General features: G+C 51.4%; 1 protein-coding gene across 4 annotated transcripts; it reads right to left on the bottom strand.

The window, feature by feature from the left end:
* Nucleotides 1–1,252: 1,252 nt before the first annotated feature.
* Ldb1 (LIM domain binding 1) lies at nt 1,253–17,753 on the bottom strand. 4 transcript variants are annotated; one of them, XM_042689299.1, is made up of 11 exons: nt 17,254–17,753; nt 5,297–5,399; nt 5,111–5,155; nt 4,925–5,000; nt 4,722–4,824; nt 4,402–4,574; nt 3,807–3,929; nt 3,487–3,570; nt 3,278–3,401; nt 2,699–2,847; nt 1,253–2,003 (listed from the first exon to the last, which is right to left on the bottom strand). In XM_042689299.1, exons 1-11 carry the CDS (start codon nt 17,276–17,278, stop codon nt 1,773–1,775), a joined length of 1,236 nt encoding a protein of 411 aa, XP_042545233.1. In that variant the 5' UTR covers nt 17,279–17,753; the 3' UTR covers nt 1,253–1,772. The 4 variants fall into 4 exon arrangements, with proteins under 4 accessions (XP_042545233.1, XP_042545234.1, XP_042545236.1 ...); XM_042689300.1 differs by having other exon boundaries at nt 2,705–2,847; nt 17,254–17,576; XM_042689302.1 differs by lacking the exon at nt 17,254–17,753 and adding an exon at nt 10,767–10,863.
* Nucleotides 17,754–18,045: the final 292 nt, after the last annotated feature.

Raw genomic sequence — 18,045 nt, 5'->3', positions numbered from 1 at the left:
GTGGGGGTAAGGAAAGCCAAATGTGACACCTGGGGACAAACTTTGGGGCCTAGGGTGAAGGAGAGGATAATTCAAGGAACCATCACTACAAAACTGAAGGAAATTCTTATCAGGAACTCTAAGGATAGGGGAAAGATTGCCTTTAACAAGAGTATTTATTGGCATCAAAGACTAACCAGGACACTCTCAAACCAGAAAGTCTCTTTATTGATTGGTACCATACATGACTCAAATGGCCAAAAAAAAAAAAAAAAAAAAGGCATTACAGTTGGGGTGGAGACATGTACCTTTCTTACCCCTTCCCTCAGCTCCTGCCGCAGTACCCTCCCCCAAGTGTGGCTAGAATGGAGAAAATAGGTTTTGGGGGACCCCATACTCCCAAGGGAAGGGTGCGGAGAGAGGTGGACTGACACATCCTGGGACAGGCCACAGGAAAAGGCAGCAAAGCCATCCATGAGCTGGGCCCAGCCTTAGGGGACCCTGTTCTTGGCTTTCCCCTGGCCCTGAACCTCCACATGTTCAACTGTAAAAAAGAGATGAAGATCCTGCCTGCTCCTCCTCCCTTTGGGGAGAGGGGGAAGGTAATGGGAGATGAAGAACATCTATCTCAGCTGAGGAGGGGACAGAGGCCTATTTCTCCCTGGTGGGCTTAGAGCTAAGATGTCCTCAGAGGCTCCTCCCCCTCTGTGGAAGGAAGCTAGTATTATATATGAGTTTGAAAGGCTGCAGAAGGGGATTCTGAGGAGTGGACCCAGATCCTCTCTCCCATCCCATACCTGCATAACTGAGACAAAACAAAAAAAATACAGCCACAAACAAGGCTGCTCCCTTCCCGCCCCCCATCCAAGGGGAGGAAGCCTCCCCTCCCTCCATCCAAGATAGCTGCTCTAGTGGAGAACTGTAAAGAATACACACATCATGAGGGTTGGAGAATGAGGCTGGGGTTAAGAGTCACAAGCACTAGGAGGGAAGGCCATAGTCCAGACAACAGCAGAGGTTGTCACAAAGATGTGGCCATCAGTAACCTCACCCTCACACCATGGCAGGCCTTCCTAGACTCTAGTCACCCCACAGAAAAAAGAGGGGATGGCAGTGTCTCCTTGGTCTGAAGCTCTCAAAGTATATAAAACGGTATGCATACCCTCCTGTCCCCACTCTCACCCCCACCTGGTTCCTAGTCCCCCCACCTTCGCCCTGTTTTCTAGGAGGAGGGAGGTAGCTGGGTTTTTAATGGGGAACGGGGAAACATGAATGATTTTTTTTAACTTATATTTTTAATAATATTATTTTTTTTAAAAACTTGGAGCTGGGACAGGTGGTAGAAGGGAGAAGGAACCCAGAGCAGCCGCCTAGGGGTAGGGGCATTCAAACAAGCCCCAAAACTCTAGGCCCCTAAAGTCTGTGGGTCAGACCACCCCAGGCTTGAAAGGGGGTAAAGTCATGAGGGTAGGGAACCCAGAACCTGGGGTGAGAATGGAGGCAAATGCCCTAGGGATAGGGTAGAAGGGTCAGAACATTTCTGAGGCCCAGGGTCCATGTAGGCATCCACATGAGTACCCCCTTCCCCCAAAAGGCTCTGCAGGGGCCAGCCCAACCCAGGGTCACTGGGGGGCAAATCTTGGCACCTGCCCCCAGTGAGTCAGTTCCTCCCTGAAGTGGGTGGATGGAGGCTGCCCATTTAGATGCCCAGTCTCTTCATTCTGTCTTCTGCTCCCTGGGGCTGCAAGGGGTGGGACAGGCAGGCAGAGTGCTGGGTGGCCATGGCAGGGCCTTTACTGGGAGGCCTGTGACGTGGGGTTCTCCGATTTGCTTTCTTGGCTGGATGGAGGCTTGCTGTTCCAGGGGCTGTTGGCGCCCAGTGCAGGGGAGTTGTTAAAGCTGTCCTCGTCGTCAATGCCGTTGGCCGCGTCAAACTGGGTGTTCTCCAGCCGGGTGATGAGCCTCTCGTCCTCGTCCCCGAACTCCCCGCCCATCAGGGTGGGCTCCCCCACCACCATCACATCCTGAGAGTGGCGGAGGTCCCCAAACATAATCGGGGCAGGGGCTCGCCCGGCCCAGGGCAGTAGATATCCCCAGAACCCCCATACCCATCCTAGAAGCTCAACACCTCCCTCCCCCTCCTCATTCCCAAGTTTAAAACCCCAACTCCTCTGACTCCCTCAGCTCCTGGAATCCTTCTCAGTGAGGGGCTCTAGAGCATCACAGCTCTTAGCCTATATCCATTAGACTCTGGGAGGAAACAATATCAATTTATTTCCCTAGCTTCCTAATTCATCTCACTCAAGATTTCAATGGGCTCCTAAACTTCTGTCCATATTTCAGAGAGAGGGAACAGATCAAAACCAAGAGGGAGGGCAGTATGTGTGGATGCATGTGTACTCTAGAGCTACAGCCGCATTCAAGACTGAATATTCCTCTATCCATGAGTGTATTTCTGATAATATGTTCCTGTGGTTATCTGTCCTGAATGTCTCTCTCTCCTTTTATACTCTATGTGCTGTGGCTGAGTCTGTGATTCTAACTATGTATGTGCCTGCCAAGGATTCTCTCTTAAGTGAAAAGAGTCAGCTCATGCTGGCAGAGTATACTGGGGAAAACTGTCTTTGCTTCTGTGCCTGCTAACTTGCTGAGGCCTGGATATGGGTCAGGGGTGAGTGGTGGGGCAGCCCAGAAGAGAGAAGAAAGCCGAGATGCTTACAGGTACCTGGCTGGAGAGGGCGAAGGTGCTGGCTGGGCTCTTCTTCTTGCTGTTGCTGTTGTTGGTGTTGCCGCCCCCTGAGCTCATGGTGCTTCCCCCTGACATCTTTCGTTTCCGCCGTTTGCTGGGCTGTTGCCGTGCAGGTTCCGCTATGCCAGGAAAGGAAACTCAAGTGGAACAGGGCCCTGGATCCCCAGTTCTCCATTCTGGGAGAAGCCCAAGCCTGCCCCATCCTCCGTCTTGTAGCCCCAAGAGCAAGGAAGGGACAGAGAACTTGATAAGAAGATAAAAATGCAGCCTCAAAGCTGGGTGCTGGTGGCTCATTCTGTAAGTCTAGCTACTCAGAAGGCTGAGATCTGAGGATGGTGGTTGAAAGCCAACCTGGGCAGGGAAGAACCTGAGACTTGAGACTGTTAGTGGTGCTGTAGCCCAAAGCTGTAGAGTGCTTGAGCAAGAAGAGCTCAGGGACAGTGCCCTTGCCCTGAGTTAAGCCCCATGACTGACCAAAAAGCAAAAAAAAAAAAATGCAGCCTTGGAAAACTGCATCAGGTCCTGGTAAGCACAGGGAAAGGCACTCACCAGGAGGTGCTACCATGCGCTGCCACTTCTGGAAAAGGCAGGTCTTGAGGCAGTCTCGGGGGCTGAGGCTGTAGGTTTTGTGGCGGGACATGAGCTCCTGCATGGGCTCAAGTATCACACAGAGCTGGAAGTAGATAAGAGCATGTCACAGAAGAGATATGGGACTGTGACCAAACAGGATAGGGCAGAAATGGATACCAGAAACTCACTCGGAGGTAGTTAAGAGTAGAATTGGATAGCCCACACCGGGTGATATTTTTGGAGAGCTGATCCAACATCTGGGGGTCCTGGGCCTAGATGGAGAGAAAGACAAGAACATTAGCACCTGGATTGCATCTGCTCACCATCCTCACTGCTCATCTGAGCGTTGTGATTCTCCTGAGAAGAGGGAGTATTAACATTAAGCATGTGTTTCAGATGAAGAAACCCTTCTCTTCTCTCCAAGTCAGGATCATGAAATGACAGACCCAGTCTCCCCTTCTGGCTGCTTTCCCTACCCCTTGTGTTTTGGGTCCTGCCCCAAACTCACATGCATGGCAAGGATGCTCCGGGGGATGAGCTCTCGATGCTGTCGGATGCTGAAGTGCCATGTCTTTATCCGCATCATGTCATCAAACATGAACTCCAGGTACAACCGGCCCTCCACACACACCTGGGGACAGGCTTGTCACAACCCTGTCCCCTCCCCACACACATGAAAACATCCCTGTCATAGTTCTGTCCTTTGCTCCCACTGGATACACTTCTGCTATCCGCACATCAATCTAGGTATAAAACTATCACAGCAACCCCACCCCATCCCATGCACCTCCCATAGCTGGCCTTACATACACCTATCTGTACACATGCATAGTTGCAATGCTTAAAAGATCCTTGTCCTTCTCCCATGAGGTCAGAGATACATTCATGCTATGAAGGCAGGCTCTTGTTTGCTGTATACCCGTGAGGCCCAGAAAACGGACACAAATCAAATAAATGTCTGTTGAATGCTGCAGTATGCCTGCCCTCCCTTTTAATTTGACCATTTTTCATTATTCCTTCTTAAGAAACAGCTGGGTACATGTTGGAAGAGAAGAAATCAAATCCAGGTGCCCGGGTGTTCCACATCCTGCTGGGTTGCTGACCTGGGTGAACATGGGTTTGCCGTGTTGGGTCACCATGCTGCCCTGGTCACAGTCGAGGGACACAAAGTTGCTGTGGAATGCCTCCTTGGGGTGCTTAAGGACATAATACAGCTCCGTAGCACCCCCTTCAAAAATGCTGCGAAAGTAGCGTGGGATCAGGGTCCGGCCAATGGCTGTAGAGATGGGACACTTTTCAGGACTGAGGGACCTCAAAGAGGGGGGTCAGGCAGATACCTTCCCTGCCAAGATGGATCTCATGGCACTTCCAGACCCACCATCAGACCATACAACCTCAAAACACGACCCCCAGAAGCACTCACTGTATCTCTTTGGTCCATCTTCCAGGCAGAAAGTGATGGTCAACATGGCATCATCCTCAAAGAACTCAGTTGTGAAAGCATCCCACCAGAGATTGTCACACTCCTAGAGAGCACACACAGAAAGAGTATATATGTTATAAGACCTCCCACAGGGGTATCCAAATAAGACTCCATCCTCCCTATCACTTTTCCCTTAGCCAAACCTCTGTCCAGTTCTGAAGCCGTTTGTTGAGCTCAAATATTCTGTAGTCAGTTTGGTTTCCATAAGGTGTGTGCCTCCTGGAAAAGTTAAGAGGGGAGGTCAGTAGGAGCAGAGCCTTCCCACTGCTTCCCTTCTGTCTTTACCCAGGTGATGAAAAGCACTTCACTTCCTGCTGGACTCCACTTACCCAATCCCAGGCTCCAGGTATGTAGGCGGGTACATGGGAGTTGGGCTGTGTAAGGGAAGAAGCCATGAGAATAGGGGTGGAGATAGGAATTATTAAGGGGGGGGTTTTTCAGCCCCTTCCCCTTCCAGGTAGGAGGCTCCTATATGGTCAAAGGGAGAAAAGTTAAGAAGTAAGCAAGGGACTCACCCCACATCCCGATCCAGCATGGTGCCGGGATGAAAGGGGGGAAAGGCGTTGCCGTTCGGGGGCTCCTTCGGCGAGTACAGCTTGAATGACTTTGAGGAACAACCTAAAAAGCAAGAGAAAAGAGAAATCCCTGGGATCCTCTTGGGGGCTCTCCTAGAAGTCTGCTAGACCATGTGGATTCAGACTGGTCTTTTGGAGTCCCTCTAGCCTGGTTCCAAGGGAGGGGTATACAGGGGGAGGAAGCATTTACTACTTCTTCAAAATGGCTCTCATCTTGTTTAACTAAGAAACTGGGGGCATCCAGAGGCCAGTGGCTCATTTCCTATAATCCTAGCTAATCAGGAAGCTAAGACCTGGAGAATCACAGTTCAAAGCCAACCTAAGCAGAAGTCTTAGAGACTCTACCTCCAATTAACCATGGAGGCAGGGCTAAGTGGTAGGTCAGCAAGAAAACTGAGTGAAGCCATGTACCAGTGGCTCAAACCTGTAATCCTAGCTACTGGTGAGATCTGAGGATCATAGTTCAAAGTCAGCCTGGTCAGAAATGTCCATGAGACTCACCTCCAATTAACTATCAAAAAGCCAGAATGGGGGCTGGGAAGGTGGCTCAAGTGGTAGAGTGCTTGCCTTGCATGCACGAGGTCCTGGGTTCGATTCCCCAGCACCACATAAGGAGAAACAAAGCCAGAAGTGGCATTATGGCTCAAGTGGTAGAGCGCTAGCCGCCTTGAGCTGAAGAGTTGAAAGACAGTGCCCAGGCCCAAAGTCCAGACCCCAAGACCAGCCAAAAAACAGTGCTAGTTTCAGCAAAAAAAAAAAAAGCTACAGATGTTGAGGTCGAGTTTAAACTCTAGGACTGGTGTGTACACACACACACACACACAAAGCTGAGAAAACAAAGCCTTGAATTAAAGCTCTCATGGGTATGCACAAAGACTCTTAAAAGAGAGAAAAAGAGAAGAGAGAGAGAGAGAGAGAATAAATTGGGACTATTCGGCCCCAATCCTAACCCACACTCAAGACTGTTTCTTTGAACATTGAATGGCAAAAGAGAAACTGAAGCTGAGAAGCAATCATAGAATGAAGATACGATCATTTTTAGAATTTTGATAACCCCTTTTTTATCTACAGTTTCATTTAATTATCACAACTTTGTAAGGTAGCAGTGTTCATGCAACATTGTGTTTGTGTATGTGTATTCACGATGGCTGGCCTTGGGGCATGAACTCAGGGCCAGGGCACTGTCCTTGAGTTTGTTTTTTTTTTCCTCCTCAAGTCTAGCATCCTACCACTTGAGCCACAGCTCCAATTGCAGTCCTTTTTTTTTTTTTTTTTGGTCCTGGCTCTAGGTCTTGAACTCAGGGCCTGGATGCTGTCCTTGAGTTTCTTTTTGCTCAAGAATAGTGCTCTTCCTAATTCCAGCTTTTTGGTAGTTAATTGGAGGTAAGAGTTTCACAAGGGCTGGGAAGGTGGCTCAGTGGTAGAGTGCTTGCCTTGCATGCATGAGGTCCTGGGTTCGATTCCTCAGCACCACCTAAGCAGAAAAAGCCAGAAGTGGCACTGTGGCTCAAGTGGTAGAGCATTAGCCTTGAGCTTAAGAGTTCAGGGACAACACCCAGGCCCAGAGTTCAGGCCCCACAACCGACAAAAAAAAAAAAAAAAAGAAAAAAGAAAGAAAAGAAAAAAAGAGTTTCACATACTTTCCTTCCCTAATCTGGCTTCAAACCACAGTCCTCAGATCTCAGCCTTCTGAATAGCCCAGCCAAAGCAACATTCTTATTGTTATGGGTGAGGCAACTTATCTGCCCAAAGATCATAAAGGTTTTTGATCTAAGATCACCGGGAGTCGGTGGCACACACTTGTTTTTTGGTTTTTTTTTTTTGGGTCCGGTCGTGGGGCCTGAACTCTGGGCCTGGGCGCTGTCCCTCAGCTCTTCAGCTCAAGGCTAGCCCTCTACCACTTGAGCCACAGCGCCACTTCCGGCTTTTTCTTTTTTTGCTTATGTGGTGCTGAGGAATCAAACCCAGGGCCTTGAGCATGCAAGGCAAGCACTCTACCACTGAGCCACCTTCCCAGCCCGGTGGCACACACTTGTAATCCTAGCTACTCAGGAGGCTGAGATCTCAGGATTGCAGTTCAAAGCTAGCATGAGCAGGAAAGTCCATAAGAATCTCCAATAAGCCAGGCGCCGATGGCTCATGCCTGTAATCTTAGCTACTCAGGAGGCTGAGATCTGAGGATCATGTAAAAAGCCAGCCCATGTAGGAAAGTCCATGAAACTCTTATCTCCAATAAACCACTCAAAAACAGGAAGTGGCACTGTGGCTCAAGCGGTATCGCCTTGAGCTGAAGAGCACAGGGACAGCACCCAGGCCCAAGTTCAAGCCCCATGACCGACACACACACACACAAAAAAAAGAATCTCCAGGGGCTGGGAAGGTGGCTCAGTGGTAGAGCGCTTGCCTTGCATGCATGAGGCCTTGGGTTCGATTCCTCAGCATCACATAACCAAAAAGAAAAAAGCCGGAAGTGGTGCTGTGGCTCAAGTGGTAGAGCGCTAGCCTTGAGCTGAAGAGCTGAGGGACAGTGCCCAGGCCCAGAGTTCAGGCCCCACAACTGGACCCAAAAAAGAAAAAAAAAAAAAAAAAATCTCTAATAAACCACCAGAAAACCGGAAGTTATGCTGCGGCTCAAGTGGTAGGTACTAGCCTTGAGCTGAAGAGCTGAGAGTCAGCGCCCAGGCACAGAGTTCAAGCCTTGTGTCTGACCAAAAAAAAAAAAAAAAACACCAAAAAAACAAAAACAAACAACTACTATCTATGGCTTAGTAGTAGAGTGCTTGCCTAGCATGCATGAAGCCCTAGGTTAGATTCCTCAGTACCACAATAACAGAAAGGGGCTACAAATGGTTCTGTGGCTCAAGTAGTAGAGTGTTAGCCTTGAGCAAAAGAACTCAAGAACAGTGCCCAAGCCCTGAGTTCAAGCCCCAGAAATGGCCAAAACAAACAACTAACTATCTAGTTGGGTGCCTGTGGCTCACATTTGTAATCCTAGCTACTCAGGAGGCTGAGATCTGAGGATCACAGCTTGAGGCCAACCAGCTGGTGGCCCCCCATCCCCCCCAATCTTAACTGCAATTAACCACTCAAAAACTGGAAGTGGTGCTTTGGCACAAAGTGGTAGAGCACTAGTCTTGAGCAAAAGAAGCTCAGGATCAGTGCCTAGGCCCTGAATTCAAGACTCGCAACTCCCCCCCCCCCCCAAAAAATAAAAACCCAAACCTACCTCCTGACAGAATGGATCCAAACCCAGATATTACCATATCATCAACTACCATCTGACCCTTTTATTGCTCTCAAGTAACCAAGGTGGGGCGGACAAAGGGAGACTGGGAAAACTCTCTATCCCTCCTTCACCCTCAAAGTTTTAGGAGGGCAGGGGATAGAAAGATAAAGGGGGGTGCCACCCACCAGATAACCAGTTGGGCCTCTGTCTCTCCCCCACTCCCACCAACCGCCACTCCCTTATCAGCCCAGCCCCCACACCCACCTTGGGTAGAGTATTGTTTCCAAACCAGAAACCCAAAGCCTTAGGCCGTTTTTTCTTGAGATTTGCAGTAAATGGAGGAGCCTCCACTGGATCCAATTTTACTTCCACGTAGAACATAGGAGGCCTGGTATTCTAGATTCCTGGGGTCTCAGTCTATAGATAAGTAGTAACTAGACAGGAGTCATGGATGTATATCTAGGCAGTCTCTTTTCCACCTCATCTAGCAGCATATATGGTTCCTAGAATACTATTTTCTGTCAACAGTTAAATTCACAGTTGGGTAGGAGCCAGGTACTCTGTTTCTTCTCCTCCCTCCCAGAAAGGAAAAGCCAAAGCATGGTCCCAAAGGTTTAAGGTGATATTTGCTTTCACAGGTTTCCCAAATTTGATTGCATTTGGAAGGGTAGCTCAATAGCTGTATATGAGTCCCCTCCCCAATTTAGATACAAAATCTATTTTGTTCCTGAGGGAAAGAGACAAAGGAAGACCTTGTGCCAATATGTCATTCAATTCTCTCCCCAAAGGCCCCTCCTCACACTGTGGGCAAAAAGGGGGTCCCAGAGGGGCCCAGACTACACAGTTCCTGAAGGTGCCAAGAGTTGGAGCCTGTGTGTGCCTGCACATGAGTGTGTCTCATCCTGCCCAACAGGCTTCCATCCTCAGCTCGTCCCAACACGCCTACTAAGGGCTGGAACCCAGCAGCCCCAGGCAGAATAAGGGTGGCCACAAAAGGCCCTCAACCCATTCAGGAGCTCTCATGGGCCATGTCTACATGCTCTAAGCACCACACAAACTGCCTTCCCATGCCAGTCTTGGACTGAGCCTGGGTCTCCAGCAAGGAATAGACCCCACTAAGCCCCCCAAGTTGTCTCCTCAGACAAATAAGGCCACATTGGAAGTCCAAACTCAAGAAGTGCATCAGAGGATAGGCCTGGGCAGTGAACACAAGAGCTAAAATTCTCAGGACTAGCCCCTATCTCCTACCTAGGCCATCCTTTCTTCAAAAGCAAAACTACCTCTCTCCCTTAGTTTTAGGATCACTTTAAGAATCTGAAGAGAGGGCTGGGAAGGTGGCTCAGTGGTAGAGTGTTTGCCTTGTATGCATGAGGCCCTGAATCAATTACTCACTACCACATAAAGAGAAAAACCCAGAAGTGGTGCTGTGGCTCAAGTGGTAAGAGGGCTCACGTTGAGCTGAAGAGCTAAGGGACAGCACCCAGGCCCAGTCTGACCAAAAAAAAAAAAAAAAGACTGAAGAGAATGAAAGTATGACATCTGAGTTTCTCTTTGATTCTAAAAAAGGGCTTCAGAAACCTTAGTTTCTTTCTCTAGACAAAGCACTGTTTTGGGCTGAGTAACAGTTCTAAGAAGCTAAAGCCCAAAAGCTTTGAGGCCTCTATTTGTACCTCCAGTAAATGGACACAACAAACTCAACACCTCTCCAGAGCTAAAGCAACTCCCAGGAGCTACAGCACAAGAGGCTGGGAGTGAGAAGGGGAGGGACATCACCCAGACCATCTGTCTCCCTTGCTGCTGGTCCCCAGCAGCAGGGTAGGAGCAAGATGGGGGTGGTAGTGGAGAGGATGTGTCATCTAGCCTTGGAGTTATAGACACCCCTTCCCAGCAATCTAGGATACCTTAGGAAATGGGAGAGGAAAACAGGAGCCCAGAACTTACAAAGTTTTCTTAGGTTGGAAGCTGCATCCTGGGGACAGTGGGTACCTCCAACGGGGCATTCCCATGGTAACCAGCCTGACCAGAGGGCAGGCCCTCTCCCTTTGGGGGCTGATTACAGGTCAGGAGGCCTGCAGTCCAGGCCTCTCCAAGCTGGGCATCTCTCCCACTTCCAACATACAAGGCCTGGGCCAGAGGAGGGCCTTCCGCCCACCCCCAACAAGCTTGCAGGGTGCCCAGACTTACCTGGGAGAACTGAGGGGGCCAGGAGAGATGCGGGGACCACCTGGAAACCCAGAGAGACCCTGGCAGGGGTGAGGGCTGAGGTGGGGCCAACTTCAGCCGCTCATGTCCCGAGTGGGACAGACCGGCCTATGTAGGAGGCTCCACTCCACCGGGCGCACAAAGACTCACAGGCCAAGCCTTGGCCCGCACGGCGGCGGACACAGCCCCGGGGGAAAGTTACAATGGTCACTGGGCCGGGGGTTCGGGGCCAGGGAATCGGTCTGGGGGGCGGGGGGCCGCGGGGAGTCCAGAGCCTTCTTTGTTTGCAAGGTTTCCCTCAACAATGGCTGCTCCGCTCTTTCCTCTCTCCTCCTCCTCCTTGGCTCTCCCCGCCGCCGCCTCTCGCTGCCTCTGCCTCCAAGCAGCCCGCCCGCCCTCCCTCCCCAGGACACGGGGCCCCTTCGCTGGGGCAGCGGGAGAGGGCGGCCCGGTACTCACACTCACTCACTCACTCACACTCGCACACAGACACACGCAGCTCCCGCCGGCTCCTTCCTTTCTCTCTTTCTCTCCCTCCTCTCCCCTCCCTCTCCTCCCCGCTCCTCTCCAAGCCTCACTCCGAATGAGGCCCCAGGGCGGGCGGAGGGTGGAGCTGCCCCCGCCGGCCCCGCCCCCTCCCTGCAAGCCGGAGGAAGAGCAGAGGGAGGGAGGGAGGAGGGACTGCTGAGAAAAACAAAAGAGGAGACCCGCAGACTGGGGATCCAGAGGATTGGGCCCAGAGAACGGGGCGGAAAAGAGGCAGGGGGCGGGGAGGGGGGGAGGAGGAGTAGAGCGGAGAGTTGTACCCTCCAGACTCAGGCGTGAAGCTCAGGGGTGGGCAAGGGAGCCAAAGCCACAGGCAGGGGGAGGAGTGTGCTGGCTGGCCTTTGCAGACTTCCAATATCTTCAATCCACCCGCCAAACCTCCCCCAATCTCTCTGCATCGCTCCCCGTGATCTCAGGTTGAGAGCTGGCCTGGGCTGCCACTCTGGACTTCTCTGGTGAAATCCCAGAGCAGCTGGGGTGGGGAGGCTCTGGGGGCTATTTCTGACAAGAGACACATTCTGACTTCACCCTGTAAACACTGATTAGAGGAAAAGGGGTGGGGGGGTGTCACTCCAGGCTTCCCTGGCCTCCAATCTACCTAATAACTTCCAACCCTGGGCTTAGACCCTTTCTCCACTACCACCCCTTGAATCAGAGCATTGTCAGGGCTAGGAAAGGAAATTTTGCCTATCTGAGGGTCTCCAGTAGGGGCCTAAGAAAGGGCTCCTGAATCCTCCCCAACAAGCTGGTTTAAAAATAAATAAATAAAACAATAAAAAAAAAAGGAAAGTGGTTACTGTTTTATCTGAAGAGAGAGGTGATGAAGAAGGATATACTTCTGAAACTTGGATAGTGATCCAGGACTAACAACCTAGATACAGACAGGAAACACACGCGCGCGCACACACGCACACACAAACACACACACACACAAACACGGAGCCAGGCTCAGGCCTGATATCCAAGCTACTCAGGAGGCTGAGATCTGAGGATCACCAGCTGGGGCAGGAAAGTTCATGAGATTCTTATCTCTAATAAAACCACTCAGAAAACCAGAAGTGGCTCTGTGGCTCAAGTGGTAGAGCACTAGCTTTGTGCTGAAGAGCTCAGGGACAGCACCCAGGCCCAGAGTTCAAGCCCCACAACATAAAAAAATGGGGCGGGGGACTGGGAAGGTGGCTCAGTGGTAGAGTGCTTGCCTCACTCATATGCATGAGGCCCTGGGTTGGATTCCTCAGCACCACATAAGCAGAAAAAGCCAGAATTGGTGCTGTGGCTCAAGTGGTAGAGTGTTTACGTTGAGCTGAAGAGCTTAGGGACAGGGCCCAAGCCCAGATTTCAGGCCCCACGACTGACAAAAAAAAAAAAAGCAAGCAAGCAAAAAAAGAGGGCTGGAAAGGTGGCTCAGTGGTAGAGTGTTTGCCTTGCATGCATGAGGCGCTGGGTTCAATTCCTCAGCACCACATAAGCAAAAAAAGCCGGAAGTGGCGCTATGGCTCAAGTGGTAGAGCACTAACCTTGAGCTGAAGAGCTGAGGGACAGCGCCCAGGCCCATTCAGGCCCACATCAAAAGAGAAAAGAAAAGATAGGGAAGGTGTACTGGCACTCGTGAAGGCAAACTCACTCTCTCTTTTTTTCTCTCTCTCTCTCTCTGGGAGGGGTGCTACTTTCATTCTTCTTTGCAATTTAAGTGTCTCCTCTACTACCTCCTTCCAACTATATTCACATGTAATCCCAAGAACAGGATTTCATATGACATACACATTGGTTGGCTGTGCAATAGTAGCGGGTTACTGGTAGCTCACACCTGTAATACTATCTATTCAAGAGGCTGAGATCTGAGGATTACAATTCCAAGCAGCCCAAGAAGAAAAATCCGAGACTCTTAGCTCCAGTTAACCAGAAACAATTTGGAAGTAGAGGTATGTGGCTCAAGTGGTAGAGCACCAGCTTTGAGCAGAAAAAGCCAAGGGAGAGTTTAAGGCCTGAGTTCAACTCCCAATACCACCACCCAAAACATAACAATAACAAAAAAAGAAAACCTTCATCTGGCTGTTTGAGCATTATCCACACATAAATAACATCTCTTACTTTTACGTAAATCACCATAAATACACATTTCAGCCTGTGATATACTTCAAACCCTCAATAAACTCAAACCCTGGACACACAGATACACATATAACAAAGTCTGTGTCAAACCTTGATTCCCATACACACTGGGAGCTGGAATACATATATGCACCCTGACTCCAATACTCACACCAAAAAATGGCTATACTATCCATATAACCTGGTCATTTGTTACAGACTCATCCCACACACTAGTCTCCCTGACACCTGCACAATTCCTTATCACCTCCACATAATACACCCCAGCTTTCCTGAACATTGACGTCTATGATATCTGGCCAGACCTTGCAACATACAGCCTACCACCAGGATATAAGATAATCCTACTGCCTAGAAAATTTGCAGCCCAACTCTGGATTGGCACATACTCTTCCTCCACTAACAAGGCAATTCCGTTTTTTTTTGGGGGGGAGGGAGGGGGGAGAAGCAGTCCTGGGGCTTGAACTCAGGGCCTGGGCACTGTCCCTGAGCTTCTTTTGCTCAAGGCTAGCACTCTACCACTTGAGCCACAGTGCCACTTTCAGCTTTTTCTGTGTATGTGGTACTGAGGAATTGAACCCAGGGCTTCATGTGTGCTAGGCAAGCACTCTACCACTAAACTACATTCCCCGCCCGTCATTTTTTCCTTATACTTTCCAAATCGTAGATCAAGCAGTACTTTCAGCTTATACCCAGACACACATACGTGGTCAAATATCCTAACTTGAAAAGATCATAGCCAAGAAGGCCTGAGGTTTGAACCCTAGACTTCTAAGCCTAGTTTATACAACCCTAGCCCTGGGGCATCTCAGCAATTCTTATTCCCTGCCCCCTCCAAGCCTCAAATGACTGTCTACATGGGGATGGTGAAGTAGTATGATTCTTCTGGCTTCTGCCCAATGCTGAGAGCTCAGAACCCCATCTAGTGTATCTAGCCAGATAGGTGTTATTAGGGGCCTTCCCCTTCACTGTGTGAAGGAGGACCCTTAAACAACAAGATGTATCAACGCTCTGGCCTATCATTCAAATATCATTCCCTTTCTGTAGCAAGTCTGCTCCTGCTCTGACCCAATTCCCCTTGTGCTCAAGGCAGGAACAATCCAGATAAAGGGAGCAAGTCTGACTTAAAAGGCCCTAAAACTGGTGTGTATGAGAGGGAAAATGACAATGGTGATGAGGGAGAAAAGCTGTGGTTGACTACTTGCAGGAGAGGACTCATTCCTTCTGTAGGGGGCCTCAAAAGATAGCAGCTAGCCCTAGACCACAGAATGAGGCACCAGCACTGCCCCCTGCCCGGGGCCCCTGACCCAGGCCTCCAGTGTGCCTGCCCCCTTTCCTTTGTCTGTGCCCGGCCTCCCGTTGGCCTGGCGCTCTGCCATCCTCCTCTCCTGGCTTCCAGCCGCCACCACTGCTGCCTCTCCCCCTCCCCCTCCTCCCTTCCTTAACCCTTCTGAGCCACATGCTACCCCACACAAACCCTGGCCCCTCAGCATCCTGCCCAGGGAGTTACCCCTTAGCAAGGCTTGTCCCTGCTTCTGACCATCTCACCCCTGAAGCTATTTCCCACCCCAGAAGCACTAGGGAGCTTAAGTGTGGCCTGTGTATCTTGTGCTCTTTCCGCGTGTGCATGTGTGTGGATCTGTGTGTGTTCTGGCTTCCCTCAGTCACATGTGTGGGGCATGTGCTGTCTCTGCTGGGCTGGGGGAGGAGGAGGAGCCAGGAGACAGCAGAGCACAAAGGAGAGACTCAGGCAGGCAGGCAGGCAGGCAGCAGGCTGCTTGCCAGGGTGTCTGGGCCCTCACTCCAAGGCTGCTCAAGGTGGTAGTGGGGTCCTTGGGCCTAGACTGCTATATGATGCCCTTGTGTTTTAAATATGAGCTCACACCCTCCCATGCAATTCTAGTTGCCTCTCACCATAGCTTCTATCATTCCCCACCTCTCAAGCCCCTCCCTAGGTGGTTCTCCTTGAAGTCTAACCTCCATCCATCCTCCACAGCATCAATCCACAAGACTTCTTGGCAAAAAAAAGATACCTTAGTCTAAGCTATCTTTGTCCCTTTTCTTTCAGCCAGACCACCAAACACACAAAAGGAACTGACCGAAGTTCCCCCACCCCACACATATATATACCCCTGGGTCTGGGTCTTCTCATTGTCCTCAAGCTTAACAGAGATAGAGTAGAAAAACTTTCTTCTTCCCCCTACTTGACCCAGGGGTTGGAGAATAAGAATAGGTCTCCAACCCCAGAGTGAGTCTCCCATCTACCTACAACTTGACATGCCCTCCATTCACATTCTCTACACTTCATAAAGAACCAAGATTAGGACTCAGCCCTTGGTTTTGCTCTCCTTCTGTGTATGGTGATGGAGGGACAGAACCTGGAAGTGGGCTTACAGCATGGACAGATCTGATCTAAAGTACCCAGCATGGACCAATTACAAAGAGAAAATACACACACAAACATACACAACAAGCTGATAGGAGGAATGATGGGACCAAACTCTTTCCTTTCCTCCTCTCCCTCACACTTATGTATCAGGAGCCAGGGGTTCCTTCATCATGTTATTCCAGGATCCTTAGACTCTCCTAGCCTTCCCACTGGGCCCCATATCCCTTAAATGTCAGACTGGCAGGCACTTGAAGTGTATGCCCAGCCCAGCCCAGCCCAGCCTGGGTCACATGATTTTCAAGGAAGCTTCTGCACTGGCAGCTTCCCTTGGTGATAGTGATTTTGTGTGTGTGTGTGTGTGTGTGTTAGGGGAAGGGTCCAGTTGGCCTCTCAGAGAACAGGACATCTAGAAAGGCAAAGTGTCTACGCTAGGCTAGATTCAGGAACACTGACTTCCTGGAGAAAGCTGACTCTCAACAGACAAGAGGATCAATTTGGGGACTTAGAGTCTTAGAGATGGTATTAGTGTTCTGAGACCCTCTGTCACATGGCTTTTCTGTTTCTTCCTAGCAGTTGAAATAGGACCTACTCTCCTCCCATAAGAAAAAACATACAGGCCATCCTTTGACAAGAGCTGATTATTTGTTTGGAGGAGGTAGTGGTCTACATATAATGGTCCTCCCGAAAGTTCTCACTTGGGGGGGGAGGGGAGGTCTTCAAGTATTACTCCCTTAACTCTCTCCATCTCACTATTGCCTAGTCTATCTGGGGCTGCCAGATTCCCCCTCCCACTAAGGCAGAGATGCCAGACCCAAAGGCCCAATTATCTGGCACCCCCGAGGGATACCTCTGCCCCTCAGGAGGGCCAACCTTCCCTGGCAACAGGCAGGAAGAATTGGATGGGCCACAATCAATCCCTCCCCCCAAACAGCGTGCTCAGAAAAAGCGGGGCGGGGGTGTGGGGTGGAGTGGGGATCTTAGTATATATGAGGCCGTAGACAGCAAAGAAGGGAGGGGGGGCCAAACCAAACCAGCCAATCACAACTCTATGATGACCTGAGGGGGGGGTCAAAAGTCCAGAGTCACTTTTGATTGGCTACCACATTGGAATTCTGGGAATTTCAGTCCCCCCCCCCCCGCACCCCTCCCAATTTAGCTTTTCCCCACCCCACCCCACCCCCCAAAAAAACATACAAGCGATTCTCAGCTCCCCCTCCCCAAGGAAAAGGCTGCTGCGTATTTACACAGATGAGAAAACCCTCCCTCAAAAGAGGCCCCGCTTACCCCTTTCAGCTCCCGACTCCCCCCCACACACACACACACGGCCTTCGACGCCCCCCACATAAGTTCTCCTCAAGCAAGAGGTGAAGGGCTCATGAGGGTGAGGGAGAGAGGGATCGGGCGGCCGCGCGCCCCACTCACCAGGACAGGCACAGCCCACTGACATCTTCACATCGCACGCCGCTGGGGGCCCAGCCGAGTCACGGTGCCCGCCCCTTGCAGGGACAGGTCGGGCATGAGCTGCTGCCGCCGCCCGCGGCTCCCGCTACCCTCACCGCCGGCCTGGTCCCCGGCCTCAGCCCGGTTCGGGTGGCCCCAGGCTGCAGTGAGAGGCCTGTCAGGCGCGGAGCAGACAGGAAGGAAGCCAGGCAGGAAGGCGAGCTGCCTCTGCGTGTGTGCGCGCGGGTGTGCGTCCCCGGGAGTGTGTGTCCGTGTGCGCGCGTGTGCGCGTGCGTGTCTGTGCGCTGCCGCCGCACACCCGCCCCGCCGCCGCCGCTGCCGCCGCCGCCGCCGCCGCCGCTGCTCGTGCCCGCGGTCGCCCTCCAGCAGGCGCCGGCTCTCCAGCCCCCGCCGAGCAGGGCCGGGCTTTATTAATATGCTAATTGCCCTGCTTAGTGGGAGGGGAGAACCGTGTCAAAGTGACCCGGGAGAGCGCGCAGGGAGAGACGGCGTGCGTGCGTGCGTGCGTGCGTGCGTGCGCCGCGCGGCGGGCTGCCGGCGAGGGGCCGGGAGCCATCAGCAGAACAGCTCGCCTGTGACGCAGCTATTAAAAAAAAAGAGACTGAGGCAGAGACCCCAAAATGGGAGGGTGAAGGAGAAGGCGGTGGGAGACGAAATCTGCCACTGAGTGTCTGTGCCCCTGATACTCGGGGTTAGCGAGGTGGAGCGGGAGGAGCCTGGGCCGTGAGGTATTAGGTCTGCGCTCTCGCTCTC

Source organism: Dipodomys spectabilis, unplaced genomic scaffold, assembly GCF_019054845.1.
Source record: "Dipodomys spectabilis isolate Male_0828 unplaced genomic scaffold, ASM1905484v1 ptg000125l, whole genome shotgun sequence".
NCBI classification, from domain to species: Eukaryota; Metazoa; Chordata; class Mammalia; order Rodentia; family Heteromyidae; genus Dipodomys; species Dipodomys spectabilis.
The sequence above is the reverse complement of the archived record's forward strand: the minus strand, read 5'-3'. Positions and strand labels throughout refer to the sequence as shown.

Coding starts and splice junctions, on each gene's coding strand:
- Ldb1 (XM_042689299.1), bottom strand. CDS start 17,278: ATGTCAGTGGGCTGTGCCTGTCCTG. Junction 5,001..5,110: donor TACCTGGAGCCTGGGATTGG/GTAAGTGGAGTC, acceptor TAACTTTTCCAG/GAGGCACACACCTTATGGAA. Junction 2,848..3,277: donor GCGCATGGTAGCACCTCCTG/GTGAGTGCCTTT, acceptor TTCCTGGCATAG/CGGAACCTGCACGGCAACAG.